General features: G+C 35.7%; 3 protein-coding genes across 8 annotated transcripts; 1 reads left to right on the forward strand and 2 right to left on the reverse strand.

Moving 5' to 3' along the window:
* Positions 1-935: 935 nt before the first annotated feature.
* On the reverse strand, positions 936-3,616 carry LOC104903890 (protein EIN6 ENHANCER). Of its 2 annotated transcripts, XM_010692023.4 has the most exons (4): positions 3,387-3,616; positions 3,109-3,283; positions 2,705-2,772; positions 936-1,275 (listed from the first exon to the last, which is right to left on the reverse strand). In XM_010692023.4, exons 2-4 carry the CDS (start codon positions 3,281-3,283, stop codon positions 1,144-1,146), a joined length of 375 nt encoding a protein of 124 aa, XP_010690325.1. In that variant the 5' UTR covers positions 3,387-3,616; the 3' UTR covers positions 936-1,143. The 2 variants fall into 2 exon arrangements, with proteins under 2 accessions (XP_010690325.1, XP_010690324.1); XM_010692022.4 differs by having other exon boundaries at positions 3,109-3,616.
* A 1,271-nt stretch (positions 3,617-4,887) lies between these two features.
* Positions 4,888-13,649, forward strand: LOC104903891 (hypothetical protein). 4 transcript variants are annotated; one of them, XR_008967771.1, is made up of 9 exons: positions 4,888-5,044; positions 5,195-5,298; positions 5,395-5,574; positions 6,384-6,455; positions 6,539-6,738; positions 8,755-9,170; positions 9,582-9,766; positions 10,874-13,089; positions 13,168-13,649. XR_008967771.1 is itself a non-coding variant. In XM_048636867.2 (8 exons), the coding sequence occupies exons 2-8, from the start codon at positions 5,217-5,219 to the stop codon at positions 11,242-11,244; spliced, it is 1,506 nt and encodes a 501-aa protein (XP_048492824.1). In that variant the 5' UTR covers positions 4,906-5,044; positions 5,197-5,216; the 3' UTR covers positions 11,245-13,649. The 4 variants fall into 4 exon arrangements, 1 of the variants encoding a protein (XP_048492824.1); XR_008967772.1 differs by having other exon boundaries at positions 10,874-13,085; XR_008967770.1 differs by having other exon boundaries at positions 10,874-12,725; positions 12,798-13,649.
* Positions 13,650-13,871: 222 nt separating this feature from the next.
* Positions 13,872-20,045, reverse strand: LOC104903892 (uncharacterized). Of its 2 annotated transcripts, none has more exons than XM_057392059.1 (13): positions 19,636-20,045; positions 19,476-19,554; positions 18,612-18,718; positions 18,347-18,415; positions 18,188-18,242; positions 17,560-17,607; positions 17,297-17,454; positions 16,438-16,676; positions 15,375-15,465; positions 14,948-15,076; positions 14,698-14,851; positions 14,463-14,557; positions 13,872-14,219 (listed from the first exon to the last, which is right to left on the reverse strand). In XM_057392059.1, the coding sequence occupies exons 1-13, from the start codon at positions 19,852-19,854 to the stop codon at positions 14,184-14,186; spliced, it is 1,479 nt and encodes a 492-aa protein (XP_057248042.1). In that variant the 5' UTR covers positions 19,855-20,045; the 3' UTR covers positions 13,872-14,183. The 2 variants fall into 2 exon arrangements, with proteins under 2 accessions (XP_057248042.1, XP_010690327.2); XM_010692025.4 differs by having other exon boundaries at positions 13,872-14,238; positions 19,636-20,039.
* Positions 20,046-21,794: the final 1,749 nt, after the last annotated feature.

A 21,794-nucleotide genomic window follows, 5' to 3' on the forward strand; every position in this document is an offset into this window, starting at 1 on the left:
ATATATATATTATATATATATATATATATATATATATATATATATTATATATATATATATATATATATATATATATATGTCTTTAATAAAGGATTACACGTGAGAACATACTATTATTATGGAGATATTGTTACTTGCTATATTATGTATATTAAGATGGCGAAATACTGGTGAAAATACCCTATTCACACAAAAGTAAAGATGATGCTTGGACCTTGTCTTCTGCCTGAGTATTCAAAAATAATAACCTAAATTTGTAATACTCTTGTGGAGAATCAAAATATTGTTATCATCAAGTGATTGAGAATAGTTAAGGAAAAATAAGGGAATCCATGCTCTCAAGTCTGAAACATCAAGTTTAGCAAGATTCGAACTCAAAAAATCAAGAATTTAAGATAAAAGTCTTACCAAGTGACCAAATAAATTAATACTACTTGGTTGTTCAATATTATTTGGGTTTGAAATTTGATGCTACAAACAGGGAGAAATAAGAGAAAGAGAGAAACACAGATGTCTTACATTTGTTTCAACTTATTTTAACTTGGTCAAAGGGACGTTTGAAGATATTGGTGTTTGAAGGGTTTTATGATAATTTTAGAGAACTGATTGGTGTTCCAAGAATTTCTGTGCAACTAGCGGTAGATTGGAAAGTTAATTTAACAAATATTACCAAAAATGCTAATAATTTAAGGACTATTTGCGTAAAATCATGTACAAATTGGGAGTTCTCATCAACCTCTGTTCATTAATAATCCTTCAACTTACAACTTTGTGCAAACAATCCATAAGTTATTAACTAGTGAACTAGATGATTCTCAGTAAGTCTGGACCAAGAAAAATGACCCAAAACTCTATTAAATGCTAATCTGTTGATATCTTTAAAACCACATAAGCTGAAAGGTGTCTGGAAAATCCAGGTATGCAGCATATCACACTGGTCTCTAATACTACATTCATATTAACTCAGCAAAATATACTTGTCTGATACCCAGTTAGACAGCTAACTCATACAGTTGAAAATACCATGTAGTAACAGATAATCGAGAATAAAATGCAGTATCTAAGCTGTTCTGCACGTCTTCAATGAACCCGAGAAAGTACTCGACATACTGCTGAACAGAAGGCTGTTACAGGGAAGCAAAACTACTTAAGGACGACAGCAGCATTTCGAAGAGCCAGATACCGCTGCACATAATCATTAGGAAGTGATCTGACGAGCTTAAAGACTTCAGCATTGGCATAACGCATGGTGGTCCTTGGATCGTAATAAGGTGCCTGCATAAAATAATGAAAAGTCCCTAACGCATCAGAAATATTAGACTACAAGCAACCAACTCTTATCTTGCAAATATACATATGAAATTATGAAATTGATGTTCTTGCATATCTTCATAGAATCAAGAGAAGAAAATAACGTCAGTAGCTCGTCTATTAGAGGCCATTTTGGTCGAACCTAAGAAGTGATATTTCATGGGAAGTCTTTTTTCTCATGTAATTCCATTTCCTAGGAAGCTTGTTTTTTTATCATGAAAAGCTCCACATACTAGGGTAAGGAACTTGCTCCATCTAAGGGAAGCTTGTTTGGTTAAAAATGAATAGTTCCACAACTTAGGGTAAAGAACTTGATCCATCTAAGTGGGAGGAAAGACTTGCTAATAAAAGCAACTTCCTATATTTCTGCCAATTAAACAACTTCACATTCTTCCATTTCCAAGGAACTTCTTCCGATATTTTTTATGTCAACCAAACAAGCACTTTGTAGTTCATACTTCATAGCACTAAGAGCAATATCCCAAGTAATGCCAAAGAAAATGGTACAAGAATATTTAATAGTGGCGGAAGAACTTTTAAGATCATCAATATAACATCAGAGCATCTGTCTAAAATCTCCAATTGAGAAGCTTTTCACCGCCCTCCATGTGAACTGGGAAAGGTATAGTTATCAAGTTATCTATTCCACAAACTCACAGCCAAAAAGTAATTATCTGATTGAGTTCTTATTTCCATAACGTGTTTTGAAGGCTTAGTAGTGGCTCATAAGGAGTTAAAAAAATTAAATTTCGAGTCCCATGAATGTCAACAACAAGGGACACAATTAAAAGAGTGATCTTCAAATGTAACATTCTGTTCTGTAAATTGCTTGGAAGGCCGAATAAAAGCACGCTAAGACTTGAGTTTAAAATTTAGATGACAGACGGAACATAGTTATGCAATCTCTAAAATCATTAACACACGAGATTATTTGCTCAAATTTTTGGCATCAATACTGATTACTGGCATCCTATTCTTTGCCCAGTTTCTCTTAGAAACATGACTTCAAGATTCATCTCCTCACAATTCACAAGGAAACAGTTAGAGTTTGAGAAACTTTTGAACTTCCCAACAATGAAGAGACATCCAACATTGTGCCTTCTTGCACATTCAAACTCTGATCATCGCGATTACTATATATAAAACACAACCATAATAAGCCCTTAAAGATGTCAGCACTGAGACAACAAAAACTTCATGCAACTTGGGTGCACGTACTTATTTGCGTACTTACACACCCCCGGTATACTAAAAGGAAGGTACTCCCATAGACTCTGTGGTACAACCAGGTGTATGATAGACGCGCTGCAATTGAGGCTATTATGAGAAGATGATAGTTTAACTAATTTACATTATCCTCTACCATTGCTTCATTGAATGAAACTGGACTCACCTCATATCCTGTAATATCACAAATTCTTTTCGGTGGATGCATTGAAGGTGGCGACTCAATATTGACATCTGTGACAACAAGCACCCAAAAAGAAGAAAATCAGGATGATTTCCATTGATTATTCTTCAATCAATCTATGTAAGAGTGATTAATAAAACAAAAGAAAGATATATGTCATAATTAAACCTTTACAATTCATACAAAATGATCATGAAATTGCTACATTTTCAGACCAAAACCTCCATACCCCCACTAAAAATTATCTTACTTTATTCTTACCCAGCACTTAAATTCAACAAATAAACCCATAAATCAAACATTACAACAAAACCCAATTCAAAAAACATAACATAACCCACAAATTATCACTCAAAAAATAAATTATGTAAGAATGAAAAACTTACAATTGGGTTCATCAAGAGGGTAATTTTGGTAATTTTCAGCCTGAAGAATTTGCTTGAGATGTTTCCAATGTCGTCCCCTAGATTGACCCTTAGGGTATTTTTCATACATTTGAATCTTCTTGAAGTTTAAGTGGGTCGGTAATACTAACTCTGCTTCAATTACCTCTCTTTCCATCTTTCTCAGCAACAATATCACAATCAAAATATCATTATTTCAAGATTATAGAGAGAGAAAAATAATGCTTCTTTCGAGTTTCTGGGCTTCAAAATCTGCTCACCTTCAGTAATTTACTGTTTTGGCTGGTAGATTTTTACAGTAGTTATGAAAATATGATTTTTATCTTTAAGAACTTGAGAATGTCTTTGCTTGCATCCCCACCTCCGACGCTTCTAGAACTGGAATTACTTCTGCTGAGAATTGAGATGCTGAAATGAATTTTTTTTTAGGGAAATCGATCTATATGAAGTACTTTTTTTTTTTCGATTGGGAACCCCGACATAAGAATAATTTTCTTTAGGTTGTTTTCGGACAAAACACTCACTCAGAGACCCGACAAGCCTCAAACCTCTCCATAAGATTGAAATTTCAATTTTTTATCAAGATTTGAACTTTAGTCTTCCATACGGGATATAGGAAATCATACTATTGGACCCAAGAGTCCTTAATATCTATATGTACTACTCCCTCCGTCCCAAAATATAGTTCCCATTTCCATTTTGAGTGTCCCAAAATATAGTTCTCATTTCCATTTTGGGTGTCCCAAAATATAGTTCCCATTTCCATATTTGATTCCATAATTTTTCGTAATTTGTCTAGAAAAACCGTATCTCATCATTTATTCAACCAAAATGTTACAATTAATGCTCTTTCACCAATTATCCTTCATTCTCTCTCCTAAAATCATTTTTTACCATACAACATTTATTTAAAAAAACAAAAAATCTTTATTATTCCTCTTAGATTCTACTTGCATAAATTACCGTAAAAAAAAAGAAATGGGAACTATATTTTGGGACGGAGGGAGTAATTACTAATTAGAAACATGCTTTATATAAGATTTAACGACGTGACCTCAAGTTAATTTACGAAAGTTCTAATCAGTAAGTTATGTAATATCAGATGATACTTTTTAACATGAAAATATTAATAACTCGAGACGTCGCCGGGCCGATACTAAAAACTAGTTCTTTTAGTAACATGTTTGGAAGTTTTTAACTAATAACTTTATCTATTTCATGAAATGACATTGTAATATTCTACCATTTGATTTTCACGCTTGTCAATATATAACTTCAACCATTAATATTTTTAATTAGCAATAAGTAAAAATTATAAAAAGTAGATATTTAATACGCATTGAGACGAATCTAACAAGATCCTACATGAATATATTTATCCTTAATTATAAATCAACAAAAAACATTTTCAGTGTAAAATGATTTTTATGGAAAACAATTTGCAATGGAAAGCACAATTCTAAAATTAGTTTTACGTGTTTGGTTACATCTTACATTTCAGAAAAATGATGAAACGAAAGGCAAAATAAAAGGGAGAGTAAGAAGATACTGAGATGAGTGACAATAGAGATAAGGAAAAGGATGGAAACCAAATGATTTTCATTATTGGGAAAACAAAAAACAATTTTACTTCTAGAGAAAATCAATATTTTACGCTGTTTTAAATAAAAAGAAACGGAGGAAGTATGTAATATAGTAATAATTAAAACAATTTTTTTTTGAAGGACAATTGAGGGATTATGTTGAAAGCAAAATTAGGTTCTTTAAATATTTAGGCCATAAAAATTAAAAAGACTTTGAAAATAAAACCTCTTCTTTGTAGTTCCCTCCTTGGATCCACAAAACAACGCATACTGCATTCAGACATCAGCTTCCTCTTCGTCGAATTTGATTGTCTCCGCTTCTTTTGCTGTGATTTGTAAGTAACTCATCTTTTACTCTCCTTTATATGTTCAAGATCTGGAAATTACTTGAACTCCAGTTTAATGGATTTCTGTTACATTATCATAAAAATTAATTTTTTTTTTTGCTGTACTTAATTTTCTGTTGTTGGGTATTTCTTTCATAGAGGAAGTTGAGGGAATATAACAATGGAGGCTAATTTTCAACGATCAGTTTCACAGAGGCCAAACCGTAGGACTGACCCAGATGCTCTAAATCAGAAAGACAAGTGTAAATTTCCTCTTTTTTCTGTATTTTGGAGTGTTTTTTAAGCTATTGTGAATATATATTAGATTGTGAAAATTAGTAATTTGCCTGTGTGTGCAGATTTTGAAGAGGGGTTCTTTTCATCTGGGAGGTTATCAGCCGAGTACCCACTGAGGATGTTGTGGAAAAGGGGTTTTGTTCGGTTGTTTCTTGTTGCGGGCATGGTTTGGATGATGCTTGTTCTTTCTGTACTATTAGTTCATATATGGTCATGTCAATCTTCCATAGCTTTCTTTTCAGGTATCATCTAATTGTTAGTGGGACATTGTGTTCTTTGCTGAATTGTTTCGAGCTTCTTGATGTTAATACTTCTTTTATAATTCAACTTGAGTCTTTTTGATGATGCTTTTGCTAGTAATATTCGGAACTAGCTCTTTTGCATGCTGATTGTTGTAGGAATCAATTTTTTTTTCCACTCTGGAACTTATAGTTAGATAAAAAAAATCTAGTGATACATCTATGTGGACAGGAAGATATTGATCATATGGTCTTGAACCTACATTGTGATTCATGTTCTTGTCTCGGCTACACACCGGAGGTTACCCTGAACATAGAGCAGTCACTGAAGACTTTGAATATGAGGAAAAGGACTCTATAAGCTGTGGAGGTTATTGTACTTGCTTACAGTAGTAAACTCCCTCATCTAAAGGAAGGAAGTACTTATCTTTGCTTGTCTAGAATGAACGGAGGTTCTGTCTTAGGATGAGTTATTAGTACTTCTCTTGGAAATTATTTACGTTGCGCCCTTCATTGTTGAAGATGTGAAATAATTCTACTCGTAGTTGGGGCTATCAGGTTAAGTAGGGTCATCTTGGGGAAAACACTCATCAAACCATCAGAATATTACTTTTTTCCGGTGGATCCAAAAAAGGATCTAGTGAGAATTATTTTCCAGAGAGGGGATGTGATAGGATTTTCTGTGTAATTTTCAGATGGTTCGCCAAATACAGGTGCTTATGAGAGCATATACTGGCTTTTCCTTGCTATCTTTTATGAATGATTTTCTTATATGAAATTTCTTGCTGAACCCTTTTCTGTTTAAACTGCAGTTATCTGTAATAGAGAGGGCAAAGTATTTATTATGTTAGACTCAATGGGATTTGTACCAAGACCTCCACATCGTAAGTGTCTAACCATCACTGAATGGAGTTCTAGATATTGTTGACTTGCTATTAAACTAACGAACATGCTCTTCTGCTATTAGGCTGTTCTATACCTGTGGTTGATAATCCCGATGCAATAGTTATTCCAAAAAAGAAGACACCTGAAACAATTGTGCAAAACCTTACATATATTGTGGAAGACAAAGATACAGATGTTATATCGGATTCACAGCCTTTATTTGGAGGGAATATAAGCTGGGCACAGAGAGAGGATAGTTTCAAATTGAAGCCAATAATGAAGGTGAGCTAGATTGATATGTGCGTAAATGTTTGTTTGTCAGGTGAATCTTACTCACTGTAAATGAAAATTCATCACTTTGCATTTCTTCACATTTTTCTACATTGTCATGCAATGTTTATGGCATTCCAGATGATTCTGATAAATGAATTCTATGCACTGTTGCTCATGCGTGTCTTGCTTTATAATTGTGTCCTTTTCTTTTCAACAAACCTCATTCTCTTGTTCCCTCCCGAAAAAACAACAAATCCCAAAATGAAAAAAAAAAAGTTCTTAGGCAGGACAGAGCTTCCTAGCTACCTTAACTATAGGAAGAAAACCCTCGTTAGGACGGCAGCCAGAAGGACAGGCAGCAACTTCCGTGCACAGATATAGATTAATTCTTCATACCTGGTTCATCCCCATTTTTCTGAACCTCTTTTAGAGATGGTTGGCTGTAAATGAAAATTTATCGCATTGTATTTTCTTCACATATTTCTACATTTTTATGCAACGTTTATGGCATTCCAGATGATTTTGGTAAATGGCTTCTGTGCACTGTTGCTCATGAGTGTCTTGCTTTATAGTTGTGTCCTTTTCTTTTCTTCATTTTTCTGAACCTTTTTTAGAGATGAACCATCAGTTTTATGGAGGAACTTCGTTGGGAGAAGCAGTGAGCAAAAACGTTCAGCGTTCCATGATAGAAGAAAACTCCCGGCTCCCCATTCATGGAATGGAGGTGTTCTATCTGCTGGATTTTTTCTTTTCTGGACTTGATGCTTTTGTGGAAGATTGGTTGAGGATTTTGTTATACTCTAAGTATATGCTTGTACAAGCTTAGCTTGTTAAGAGAGAGAAGTAAAAGGTGAACCAAGCCCACAAAAGCTTGACTTAGTAGGTCATAGGTGCCATATTGCTTGTTTAGTTGTTTGTTAGGATTTTTTTTTAACGAGTTGCTTCTGTTTTCACAAATTGTGTAAGAAACCCAAAGACTAATGGTTTAGAATGACTAATCTTACTCCTGTAGTTTCATTGGACAGTGTTTCAGTCGTAAGCAGTAAAGATATGAATCCACTTTTCAAAAGTATTATGAGTCTCCAATTGCCTGTTGTTATTACATCCAAGCGGATCTTTTTTTAGCTTAGGAGCTTTCCTGGAAACACCTGGATATGCTGAATTCTTCTCATGAATTATGTTTTGGATTTGATAATTATGTTATAAAATTTTCAGTTTTTAACATCAAGAGACCTGTTTTTTGTCTGCGTCCAGCATTATTGCAATATGGTAAAGATTTGTTGTCAACATGCATTTGTCTTGTGATGTTATATACTCAGGTGTTCATGAATTCCTATTATAACACCGTTAAAAAGGAAACTTATTCAACTTCCTTTTGTTATGAACTGTGAACAAGTTTAGCATTAAACCCATTTTATGTTGAATATGAAATCTTGCCACTTCTAACGGAGCATAAAGCCTAGAGTTTCTGGTCTCCTCTCCATGGTTTTAAGTTTTGTGAGGTTCCCTCGCTAGTGCGTAAGCACCTAATATCGGGAAAACCAAGAATAAAGGCTGGTTTGTAAAATTTATACTTTATCTTCTTCCTCTGTGGTCCGTGCTAAAGAGAAGCATCTCAATAATGTAACTTTTTCATAGAATCATTATATAACGCGTGTCTGCTCGTGCACCTGCCCATACACACATAATTTTATAAAGGTACAATGAGAGAATTAGGGACCTTATCTTGAAGATGGACCCTAGATAAGTGAGAGTAAATCCCTATAAGTAGTTATATCAATATCCCATAGTGTTGCTATCTCGGATATGACCAAGCATATGAAGTTTATCAACCACTTGATTTGCTTCTCAATAAATTTGATGGAATTTAACATGAATGAACAATTGGAAATTGTATAAAATGAGTATGCATCATCAGGTTCAATTTGTATTTATTGGGAGCTAGACGGTTTGTTGTCACTCCTATTTGTTTCAATCTCAATCACACTCAATTTCACAATCCATTGTCTACTCTTAATATATCAGGTTCATTGCGGGTTTATGCGTAATGGTGGTGGTGATATGGATCCAAAAGATATAGAGTATGCCAAGAAGTGTAGGTTCGTAGTTGCATCCGGTGTCTTTGATGGATATGATACACCACATCAACCTTCTAATATTAGTGCTCGATCTCAGAAACTCTTTTGTTTTCTTATGGTGGTTGACGAGAAGTCCTTTGACTTCATCAAGAAAAATGTGTCTGTGAAAGTGGACAGTGACGGGGGTCATTGGGTCGGGATCTGGCGTCTTGTTCTTTTGAAGCATCAACCATATGATGAACCCAGGAGAAATGGGAAGGTTCCAAAGATACTAGTGCACAGGATGTTTCCAGAAGCACAGTACAGCATCTGGATTGATGGTAAAATGGAGCTGATAGTTGATCCACTTCTTATGTTAGAGAGGTATATCATTCTTGTCAACTGTACTATCTCTCTCTCTCAACAGCCTCTGTTAACACCAAAAGAAAAGAAGCTATCTAAATTCTTTTTTCACTGAAGTTTGTAAAGCTAACAAACAGCATATATATAGTTGTGATGTCAGGTTTGGCATCAGTATATTTTCTCTCTTTTCTGTTGGATGATTTTATCTATCATGTAATGTGAAGTTCTCAATGCCACTCATCGTAGCTGGGAAAATCTTAATATGGTTGCTTTGCACTTTTTTGTATGTTGGCTTCATTTTTAATTTGGTTTGGGTCTGCGCATGCTTGTGTGATGGCTGGAAGGAGGGTTTGTTAATTGAAGCACCTCCACCCTCTAGAATCTCTATGATGCACCTTTTAAGTGATAGTTAAAGTTGCTTGTCACTCGCAGATACTTATGGCGTGGCAAGCACACATACGCTATTGCACAGCACAAGCATCATCGTAATGTATTTGAGGAAGCAGATGCAAACAAGCGTAGGAAGCGTTATGCTCGACCTCTTATTGATCTTCAAATGAAAATCTATCGTTATGAAGGAATGGAGCCTTGGAGTCCGTTGAAAAGAACTCCGAGTGGTAAGAATGAAACCATAAATACTTGTCATGTCTTTCACCTCTGTAAGATTATCTTCGGATTATTGTATTCGGTGCATACCTTGATATGCTTTTAAAAGAGGGTTCACTAGCTCAATATGGCATAAATAATTTCTAAGGCACTACGTGACTAGAAGATTAAAATTATGTTGCCAAGATAATAAGAATATACGTACTGTTTGAGAACTTCTTCATGCCCTTGTTGAGGCATTTTATATAATGCCAACCATGATATAGCTCAAACACAAGTATGAATTGTCCCCCTTTTTTTTGAAAAGACATTGACTATTTAGTATTTTGCTTCCCTCTTTCTTTTTGTTTGCTAATTGCTACTCCCTCCACCCTAATTGTACACTTTTAGCAGGAAAGGGCACCTCAGCTCTGAGTTAACATTCTACTTTCGGGTTTCTTCATGGAAAGGCTTAATAGAGAACAAGCTCATTATTGAACAAGATAGAGATTTGGTGTGGGCCCCACACTGAGTGGGTTTGGTACCAATTTCCCTACTCTTACATGTTCAACAGTGAATAATTCCCCATTTCGCCTCTCTTTTTTTTTTTTTTTTCCTAGTGTGTGTAATCTTTTCTCTAAATTTTGACCAACATCCACACACCTACCATATCTTCCTCCTCAATCTTCATTCCCTAAAGCGTGGTTAAATACTATTGAAAGTTGAAACTGAGGAATTTTTCAATAACAAATATGAATCTCAATCTATCAGATTCAGCATGACTTGGAATCTAGTTGCTCATCTGCTAAGAACTAAATATTAGGAGGGGAGGGTATTTTAGATTTTATCTCATTAGTTTACTTCGGGAATAAGTTGGATTTTTTGTTAGGAAAGTAGTATAGATGTAGAGCAACATAGAATGTGAAAGGCATGTTCAAAATAGATGAGAAATTGGGTGAGCTCTTAGGAGTTCAATTGGGAGAGAATCAAGCCTCTCCGAAAGCTTGAATATCATTTACTTTTTCTGTAATTTCAGTTTATCAAGCAAATTCTCATCTTCTTACTTAAATTCTGCCATTAATGGTGGCCAAGCTATTTTATAGCATCATCTTGCTGATATATATGGTTACACGATGCAGATGTGCCGGAAGGAGCAATTATTATTCGGGAGCATACTGCTTTGAACAATTTATTCAGCTGCTTATGGTTCAATGAGGTTCATCTTTTCACACCAAGAGACCAGTTGAGCTTTGGCTATGTTGTTTACAGGTTGAAAGATCGGTTCAACCTTTATATGTTTCCAAACTGTGAGTATAACTCACTATCTATCTTGCACCCACACACTCGAGAGCATTCATCAAAGGTTGAGTGGGTGAAGTCATTGAGTGAGTTCAAGTCAAATAGTGCTTTGAGAGAAACAAAAGGAGGATTCGGATTGTGGACTCCCTATCCTGCTGATCTTAGTCAAGTTGTCTTGCCTACCGTTGTAAGAACATCAAAAGCTGGTTGAAATTGAATTGAGATATAAATTCTGGTTTTTGCCTCCTTTTTTTTTTCTTCTTTCTGGTAAATAGTGTTATATCATTTCCCTCTATTTCCTTTTATATTTCTTGAAGAACAATGTTCTCAATTGCTCAAACATTAGCTAATCAGAAGAGCTGATTTATTTTCACCTTTTATGATGGGAAATTCTAGGATCTTAGATTGGAATGAAGTATTTTCCAATAGAATAGAAAAATACTGTACATGATCATCATGAATGTGGAAGGTAGAGCTTGTATTTGGTCACTGCAATAAAAAAATCATGGCCTTCTCGCCGCGAAGTTTGTTATGTCATTATAAGGTATATATTCTTTTTAGTACAAAAATAGCAAAGGGACCACCTTTGAGACATAAATAGTCTTTATCAAACCACCAAAACTACTGCCTTTCTATGAATATATGGTCTATAGCACAATTTGTTACCCTAGGGTTTCAATTTCAATCGAAGTTGGTAGTTTTGAATCTTATAGCATCTGATTCTGATGCTTTAAAAAATAATTTGTTATGAAAATCTATAGGCATAATTCATGATGCGTTTTGGAATGATCGTTGCATTCTTAATGCTATTGATCCTCAAGCATATTTGGATGCTTTACAAGATGAGGAAAATACTTCTATACCAGACTTACTGAAATCTCTGAAACCTGAATCTCTGAGTGATATAATTAGGATGGTTTCTGAATCAAAATCACATCCCCAATCTATGATTAGTATTGGCAAGGCGATGTTATATTCTTGTTTTCCCTTACTGATGAGATAAAGTACCTAGTTGGCTAGTTCAACAATGGTGATGTTGTTGAAGTTAATAATGATACCTTTAAACACTAATATGTCATGGTTTGTTGTTTTTACGTCCTGGTCTTTCGAGGACACATGGTCAATGGTCATCAACCATCTCCAGTGCCTGATTAATTTATGTTCAGTGTTGAATTCTATGAGAGATGATTTTGAGCTGGTAATGGTGCAAAGATGAATTCTTTGGCCGATTTCAAGGTGGTTTTATCACTTCTTTGCTGTCCGCTCTTTGTGTCTTGCAGTACCATGTTCTTACCCGAAATGCCGTGATTGTATATGCAACTATTTAGACCTTTGTTCTGCTTCTTCTAAGCGGAATGGTTCTGAGAGATAATCTTAGCTTTTTGAGGAAGTTTGGAGCTGAAGCCTTTCCCGTTTCTGAAGAGCATATGCTTGCTACTTCACTGGCAGAAATATTATCGATGAAGAAAGCTCCCTGCAATCTTGAGAGAATTTTACCAAGTGCAATACCTCTGATGTCGTTGTTCTTGATAGTTGATAGGATTAATCCAGAAGGTGGTCGAGGAGGTGTCTATCTTGGAGCCGGATGAGAAGCTTGTTGGGTTATGTTTTTGAAGTGGTGAAGATCTCAGTACCACTTTCCATAAGCTGTATCAAGAGTGCAGAACTTGAGAGCTGGAGTCTGATATTCTGGTGGTTTACTTGCCCTTTTTCACCAGTCTTGACCTAGAAATATTCCAGGATTTAATAGATAATTTGTTTCAGAAGCAGAAGATATTTTGGCGGTGTTTGCCCTTCAACAACTCTGTAAGCTGCAGACTGAATCGACTTTTTGCCTGCTGCCCTTGCAATAAGGTGGTCATCGTGGAACCCTATGGTGAAAGTATTGATCTGTATGGAGGAGCTGTCATGAGATTTTGCAGAAATGATGCATATCACTTCATTAGAGAGGGTCTTATCCGAAGGAAACTGGACAGAGAGGATCTGTATGGAGGAGCCATTGTTGGTTTACGGGTCACGGGATTATGTTGTCCGAGTGATGTCCAGACTGCTGTAGGTAAACTCTGAGGCAGGAAAAGATTTCTTTACCTTTGTTTTATGATCACTTTAGAGACTTTGATGATTCTTTTACCAGGGTTATCATGAAATGAAGGCAAAGGATCCTGATTTTGGGGATGTCTATGTTTGCTTCATAGATACCACTGAAGAACAAGATGTATTTTCGAGTGATATCCTATCCACTATGCCTTGGTTGGTATGCCCTTTTGACCCCGATCACTTTGCTTCCCTAGAGAAGAGATTATTCATGAAGGCGCTGTTTCTTGCCCTCGTTGGATTTAGAAGAGATGGTCGTATTAGGTGTCATTGATCAGCTGAATAACATCTAGAATTTCATGTATGGTATGAAGTAACATTTAAGCATAGTATTTTTGATTTTATTCATGACTACTACTTATTTGTCTTGAATTCTTCCTATCTTTCAATTATTGGTACTCTCTAGCTCTTAAGTTCTGTTTTCTGGAGAACTTTGTGGTTGCTTGGGCAGCATGAACTCTTCGTTCGTGTATACTTGTGAAGCTGTGAATATGTAATCAGGCGCTTCGTCGTGTTTTCAAAGTTATTAGTCTTCGTTTTTGCAGTTTATGATTGTCAATGCCTCTTAAGATCCTTATCTTTAAACCCTCAAAACCAGAGATATATCTTGTGAAGCTGTAAACATGTAATCTTGATCTTTGCATCCACACTATCTCTAATCTATATACTCCAATATAGGTTCTCAATCAAACACAAAAAAGAATGCATCTCTGGCACAAAACAAAAATTGCCAATGCTTACACATTGAGTGACAATATCTGTTCCATTTCTATAAAATGATTAACACATTTACAAAATTATCAATTATAGGTATAATCCTGTATAACAGGAGGGCATATGCTACAATATGTGACAGAAATTTCATTAAAAGGTATGGTATGGGTATAAGGTATAGTAGCTAGATTTTCTGTAATGCGTAATTCGCTCACTGAAGAAAATAACTAGACCAAGGAAGCTGAGCTCTGAACTCCTTAAAACTTCTGTTAAAGTTACGAAGTGCTTCTATATGGGGTTCATCATCCTCAACAGGAATAATTTTTGCAAAAGTTCCTGTCCCTAAGTAATCCACCACTCTGTTTGCAGCTTCAAGTCCTGTCACATATGATTTTTCCTTCAAAAATACAGAGAATTTTTATATTTGTGTGTACTCAGAAGTCCTAATCATATGATTCAGGGTGTGTTCATCTGAACTTGTTACACCGGAATAGAATAGGAATATAACTATTCTACTTATTAGCCCCGAACATAACTTATTTAAACTCATTTTTTTAAGACTAAAATAAGTGAAATCAAGGTGAGGATTACAAAGCTTTAACAGAATGGTGGATTCTATACCTGTGACCATGAACCATGTCTGGTTATTATCCAATCTCCTGCCATGAACATATTCGGGAAAGAAGTTGACCCGCGCATTGAGTACTTATAAGACCCTATTAATCGATAGAGTAGAAAATGCCAATCGTTAGTCATTGCAAGATTAGCTTGATTAGGATCCCTTAGCGTTGAACAGTAAAACTTTCTTAAAGGAAAAATTTTGAATTCAGTTATAGCTTACTAAGTACTAACAGACCTGGGAAAAAGTGAGTTAAGGAGTTTGGACATCTTGTTATCTCTTTGTCAATAATTCGAGCATCTGCAAGTTCTTTAATACATTTTGAAAGGTAAGACATGGCTTTTGCACAGATTTGTTCGTCAGAGAGGGGCAAGAACTCATTTGCATGATACTGCAACAATTTGCATTACAAGTTAGTGTCTTTACTTCTTTAAGAAAAGATTTCTCTGTTCAAGATGTGGGAAAGAAATCCATGCCATATACTCACAAAGTCGGCCTGTAAGATTGTCTCTTCATCATTTTCATGCTCCTCGTAGATAGCATTCAAGTCAAAGAACGTCCACCCATTTGATGCATCAAATCCCGAGCAAGCGTTGCATGCTTTCGGAATGTTAATCTGCCAAAATGAGAGGAGATCAGTCTATGTGCAGTGAAATTATCTTGTAGCAGATCAACAATTTAGACCTCGAAACCAAAAGTTTAAAGGGAATCATCAGTAATTCAATTTAGACTTCGCTGAATTTACAAAGCAAACTATGATTATTTGTAAATGTGACCCATTATATTGGGAGAGAGTAGTAGGTAACAAAAGCTTAAAACCTAGAAACTAGAAGTTTGAATGGATAGAAGTCAGTAAACACACTAAAAAGGAGGCATATGATATTGCTGCAGTAAAAGATTTTAGTTGTTTGTACCTTTTGATCAAGACGAAGCTTAACCGAAAGTGCATCAACGGAAGCCAAGTTCAAGACTTTCAGGAAATCCTCCCTCATACATAATGCTGAACTAAAAAGAAGAGGGCAGCCAGTTAAATGAATAGAAATGCAGAACTTTAGATAACAAATTCTAATTAGGTAAGCTGAATGATAGGACTTTGTTAGAATAAGCAAATATCTTTAGCATAGTTTAGCTTTTTGAAGACAAAAGGTTGTTATTCTCAGTTAACCTTCATATTGGGACATGTATTCTCTCCAGATAACAGTAACACTGCCTATATTTCTAGGAAGGAATTTTATAAAGTGCATAGACTTGCAAATGGTTCATCATTTTCAGCTAGACTAAGGGTCTGTTCTCCCCAACTTATTTTCAGTTCAGTTCTTTTACTCTCACATATCACTATTCATTTCAGTTCAGTTCAATTGTTTTATGCCGAAGAGAACAGGCCCTAATTTTTTCTTTTCAAAATTGGTAAGAAAAATTCCTCTGGGTTGCCTCGCACAGGCCCCCACCCAGAGGCCCATTAGAGGCACATTACAAGCCAGACACCCCCCAACCCCCCTCCTCCCCTTAAATTCCAAGCAAATGCTTGAGGTAGGAATTGAACCCTGGACCTTGTTAGGGAAGATGGAAAAGCTCACCACTTGACCCAACCCCATTTCCTTCAGCTAGACTAATTGCAAGTAGATAGTTGTTATTCTCAAAAGTCAAAAGGACTTGTATTCGCTTCATTTGGTATATCCAATTGTTTATGTTATTTAGGAACCTTTCAAGTTATAACTATAAAATAAATTCAATTCCTTTTACTTCTTTTAAGATAGGGACCCTACTGGACTAGAATCTCTCGCATAAACCCAACTTTGCAGGCCACAGTCCACGCCCAATAGCAGGAAGGGGAATCCTAGATTAAGTGAAGTTTCTATCAACTCCACAAAGTACTACTTGGTTTAAAATGCATTCAGTTACGATCTCTTTTATCTACTGAATTTTTAGCTCCTATTTGAGTAATGCGACTATGGACGATGGAAGTACATGACATACCTTCTTTGTATGATTCCCTGAAGGTTAGAGATACCGACAGCCAGGATCACTGCATCAGCCTTTATTCTGTCATTTCCGCAAAGTACTTCTGAAATGCAACCTGTTTCTTCACTAAAAAAGAAATCTGTAACTCCTCTGCCTCTACGAAATTCACACCCGTTGCTTCTTAACAAATCCTTCCATGGCTCAAATATTCTTTCCCTTACACTTCCGCGGCACAATGACACATCAAAGTCTTTCTGCCTCATATTAGAGGAGAGTTTAGAAACGAACAACATCAAATCGTCAATAATAACAAGGATGAAAGGGGCAATGAAACTTGGTAATCAATGGTTAAAGGACTCACGGACAATGAATAATGAAGGAGACATACATCATTTAGTTACTTTCTAAACTACAAAACAAACTTCTTCCTAAACATTTGTTCCATCAGTATTAGTCTTTCCGTCCCTTATACAAGTGTACATTGACTTTCTGCACAGAGATTAAGGGGGTGTAAACGAAGAAAGGAAAAAATGGGTGGATAGGCGTGGGGCCCAAGCCAACTTCAGAGAAGAAGTATAGAGGAAAAACTTACTAAAAAGGGAATATATAATCCAATGTCTGACATCATGACATGCAAATGAAGTAGATGTATACTTAAATGAAGAACGGAAGGTGTATTTCATCAGGTTAAATGGTTGTGCAAGTTGACAAGAAATACAGACTATAAAGAGGCTGGGGTTTTGCTTCAAGTCAGCTGTGCACGGCTTATAAGTTTTGAGTATTCTTTTCGTTCTGATTCATATCAAACAGTTACAGAGACCGAAAATGAGCATGGCAGTAGCATATTGTTCTTTTAGCACTTAAGGTATCAGACCTGATGAGCAACGACATAGTAGTAGAGCACGGACAGAGTGGCAGCTGCACTTATTTGCTCAGCTGGTGCATATAAACGCACTTGAAGCAATGGATCAAGAACATTCCGATATAGCTTCTCCGAGCATCCAAATTGTCTAAAAAGCTCTCTTGCAGTAACTAAGTTGAAAAAAGAAATACCAAAGTGAGCCACTAGGAGCACATCCTGAAAAAAGCAAGATATTGCAACACATAGAAGTACTTGGGTGCAAATAGTATTCTCACTTGGATCATATTTTGTCCATGCTAAATCAGTGTTGTCGAAATCAACCACTGCAAAACAATATGATACACTGAGAAGTTAAATGCAAATGAAAAGCTTAGAGAGTGTTTGGTTGGTAGGAAAAAGAAAATTGGAAAAGTACTTTTCCCATTTTCCTTTTGTTTGGTTTGTAAAAGGTGATAATTAATTCGAAATATAATTGAAAATAATTTATTAAGAAAGGAATACCACATTTTTTCCTTCATATTTATCTTCCTCTTTCTATCCTATGGTTCTAGTGTTCTACCATCCATCCTCTCCCGTCGAAATTCATTTTTCCTTTCTATCTAACTTTTCTTGTTAGGGAATAACCAAAGAAAAACTAATATACAATTGTGGTTGCTTGAGAAATGTTTTTCATGGAACATAACCTTTCATTGAACATGTATTTCGTTTAACCAAACTTATCCTTTATCAACAACCATTTTTCGCTGTCTGAAACTCAGATAGAAAGTCCAAAATAAAGAATACGAGATGTGATCCCTGATAACAGTTTGAAACATTAGACAAGAAAAGAACCAAAGCATCAATTAGCATCTGAAAACAACTACATTTTACTTCATAGTGTAAACATATCAAGAAGAATTTTACCTGCAGCCATAAGAGGAAGTGATGTCAAACGATCCACAAGAGGTAACCGTGTAAACTGCAGATATCATGTTCAAAATTAGCATTGTCCACCAGACCACAGTGTGGTCAGAAACCTTATTTGCTTAACAATGTAGTAATAGCAGGCCCTTCGGAACATACTTGAGTCTGTGTAAGGGTTCCCAGTGGAGTTGGAAGTTGAGGTACATCTCGGAAGACAGGAAATTCCACCTGAAGTGTGACCCAAGAAGATGATCACATAACAAGCAGAAAAGGTAGTCATATCAGGTTGGTATGGTTTGATTTTCTTACTTGCAAATAAACCACTTTGCACGTACATCTAGCTTATGATTGTGCTTTATACATAACTAACATATGTTGAGAAATACATAAAATACAATACAAGAATTAGTAGTAGTAGTAGTACCTCTAGTCCCTCCTCAGAGTATTGTGCTGATTTCATCCAATTTGTGAATGGCTTGATACCAAGTTCATCAACAAGACTATATATATTACGGTATGGGTGCCAGAAACCTGAAATCAACGACACTCTAGGCTCGAGAAGTATTATGTAACAGCATCTAACAGGATTCTCAGATAGTTAAAACCAAATTGAATTTATTAGTATTAAACTAAGCCAAGATTAACCCCCCCACCCCCCTATAATATAGTGATGGCTGATAATAGATTTCCCAAATGCCTCTACCTATATTAGACTCTAGCAAGATGGCTAACTATTTCTGTTTCAAACACCTCGTATTGAGATCAATACCCTTACTAAACCGAAGTTTGATTAGAGACAGTGGGACAATATTTTCCACGCAGAGGGGGATCATCATAAAACTAGTTAGTCCATTTATGGTTTTTGTTGAAGTAATGGGAGAAACTAGTAAAGACCCAACCATTAAAAGGATCTTTGTTAAAATCATGTCATATCCTTAGTTACGAGGGGTACGGAATTTTGGGACAATGCAACATCTAATTCCTGGTGCAGGGCTACACATTAAGCTCGCTAACACGTGATAGTAAAAATAGTACACATACTAAGAGGTTGTTTGGTTAACAAAAATGTATAAAATGAAGGAAGTTATTACCTGGGGGGTTAGGTAAGTAGAACTTTTCATGAAAAGTTTTTGTTTCCCATGCGTGATTAACCAAACAACTTTTACCATTTACTAGGAATTGGAACTTCAAAGGAAATAGTTAAAGACTATAGTATTTCCTGGGAACTACTAATTCCTACATGCAACCAAACAAGCGCTAAGAGTCACAAAAAATCTTGTCATATTACCTTGAATACCAACTTCATCAGGAGTATAGGTAGAAAACCCAGAATCAACACCCCCTTCAAGAACAGTAACATCAAACCCCTACAAATTCAATTCACACAAAAATCCATCAAATTTAGCACAGAAATATTTGAAGTCATTCAAAATAGAGATATAAATTACCTGTTTGATGAGATGATGGGCAGCACCAAGTCCAGCCCAACCAGACCCAACAACCAAAACTCTTTTTTTGCTCTCTTTTTCTTTTGGTTGTTGGCTTGAATTTACAAGGCCTTGATTTTGGGAATTTTCTACTCTGCAACAAAATCTCCTTCTTTTGTTGCACATATATGTGTTTGTGTTTGATGGAAAGAAAGGGGTAATCTTCCAGCAAGACAACATTGTTTTTTCCAGAATAATAACTATTTTCAAAGGCACAAAAATGCAAGAGAAGTAGTTGCTATGTGTTTTTTTAAAATGTTATTTCATCTCTTTTAATCTTCACCACTGAATCTGATGCTCATTGCTCAATAATCACTAATCACTAATGTTTCTCTGTTGCTTAGTGTGTGCTGATTAGGACTGGGAGCAGTCAGAGAGTTTCCCATTGGATTGGACTTTGGAGATTCTTAGGATGACCCTTTTACGGCAAATTTAGTGGTATAAAGTGATTTTTAATAATAACCCTTCTTTTTTTAAATAAATAAAACACTTATCATTTTAGATTGTTTCATAACAAATGAAATAAATTTTATTTGGTATTTATTTTTCTTTCTCTTTCTTCTCATAACATGGATCTCTCTTTTTCTTTCTCTCTATCTCTCTCCTCTCCTAAATCTCTGTATCAATTTCATATACTTTCTCCGTTTTTTTACATGAGACACTTTTTTTCTTTCCCAAAATGAAAAGTTTTATATTGCAAAATTACCAATTTACCTTTATTTATATTAATTAATCAAAATTAAACTTACTTAATTTAATCTCATTATATACTAATCTAAATTAATTAAACGTCCTCTCTCTCTTCCACCACCCTTCCCCCACATCTTCCTTGTCCCCTCCACCTTAGCCTAGCCCCCACCCACATCCCTCTCCCCTCCACTCCACCACCACAACCCCTCCCCCACCCCTCCCCGTCGATTTTCCCCTCCCCATCGATTTCCCCATCCCCCACCCCTCCCCTTCGAATTCCCCACCCCCCACCCCTCCCCTTCAAATTCCAGATTTGACCTCGAAGGAAAACCACCGCCTCCTCAATGCCCGCACTCCAACCCTTCCGCCTCCCGACTTTCTCTCTCTTCCCGCAAACCTCGTCGTCATTATTCACCGTGCGGGAAAGGGTTGGGCTGTCGGGGTTGGTGGGGGAGGAGTGGTCCCCACTCCCTTTAATCCCCACCCTTACTTTTACTTTATCTCCAATTAAAAATTTGCCTAAGTAACTGCAGTTTTCAAAAGTAATCGCAATTTCAGCCCAATCTAGTTCAATTCGATTCATCCGGAAACAATAGGGCCATTCATCTAATAGATTAATTAGGTTGGAGCTTCTTTAGTAAGTTATTATATCTATTTTCTTCCATGGTAAAAAATACAGCTTAAGGCGTTTGCATATTTGTTGTACCTACACGCATAAGACGTGTGTGATACACGACATACACCCTATAGAGGTACATGTAGATCTGAATAACATTTTTTTTACAAGGGGCTAAAAGAGTAGTAACATGAGAGTGAGAGATAGTTTAGTGGTTAGAGCATCCTTGACAAATTAGTCCCTTTTATTCTCCCAACTTGTCAAGGTTTTTCCTTACCTTATTCTTTTTTTAAAAAATATACTCCCTCCGTCTCATAATATAGTGCTTACATTCCTTTTTGGGTGTCCCAATGTTGGGCCTATTTTCTTTTTTATCAATTTATTTGGACTAAATTATCCTTCATTTATACATGAAACTTTTCGAAATACTCCTACCTTTCTTTTAAAATATGTGTCCCTTTTTATTGTTTTACACCATTTTAAGGAACATTTATTGCTCTTTCATTTTATTGTAAAGAAAAAAGAAGAAAAAAGCTAGTTCCAAGATAAAAGTAGCCAATAAACATTTACTTAAATATTTCCTCCGTTTCTAAATAAGTGCAACACTTTTTGTTTTCACGTTTGCCAATACATTATTTTAACCATTAACATATTCAATTATCAATAAGTAAAAATTATAAAAAGTTGATATAAAAAAAATTCACATTCAGACGAATCTAACAAGATCCCACATGACTATGTTTTTCCTAAAATATAAATCACCAAAGCTAATCAAAGTTTAAACTGTGAATAGTAAACACTATGCAAATGTTGC

The sequence above is a fragment of the Beta vulgaris genome, chromosome 9 (genome assembly GCF_026745355.1).
Source record: "Beta vulgaris subsp. vulgaris cultivar EL10 chromosome 9, EL10.2, whole genome shotgun sequence".
Classification (NCBI taxonomy): domain Eukaryota; kingdom Viridiplantae; phylum Streptophyta; class Magnoliopsida; order Caryophyllales; family Amaranthaceae; genus Beta; species Beta vulgaris.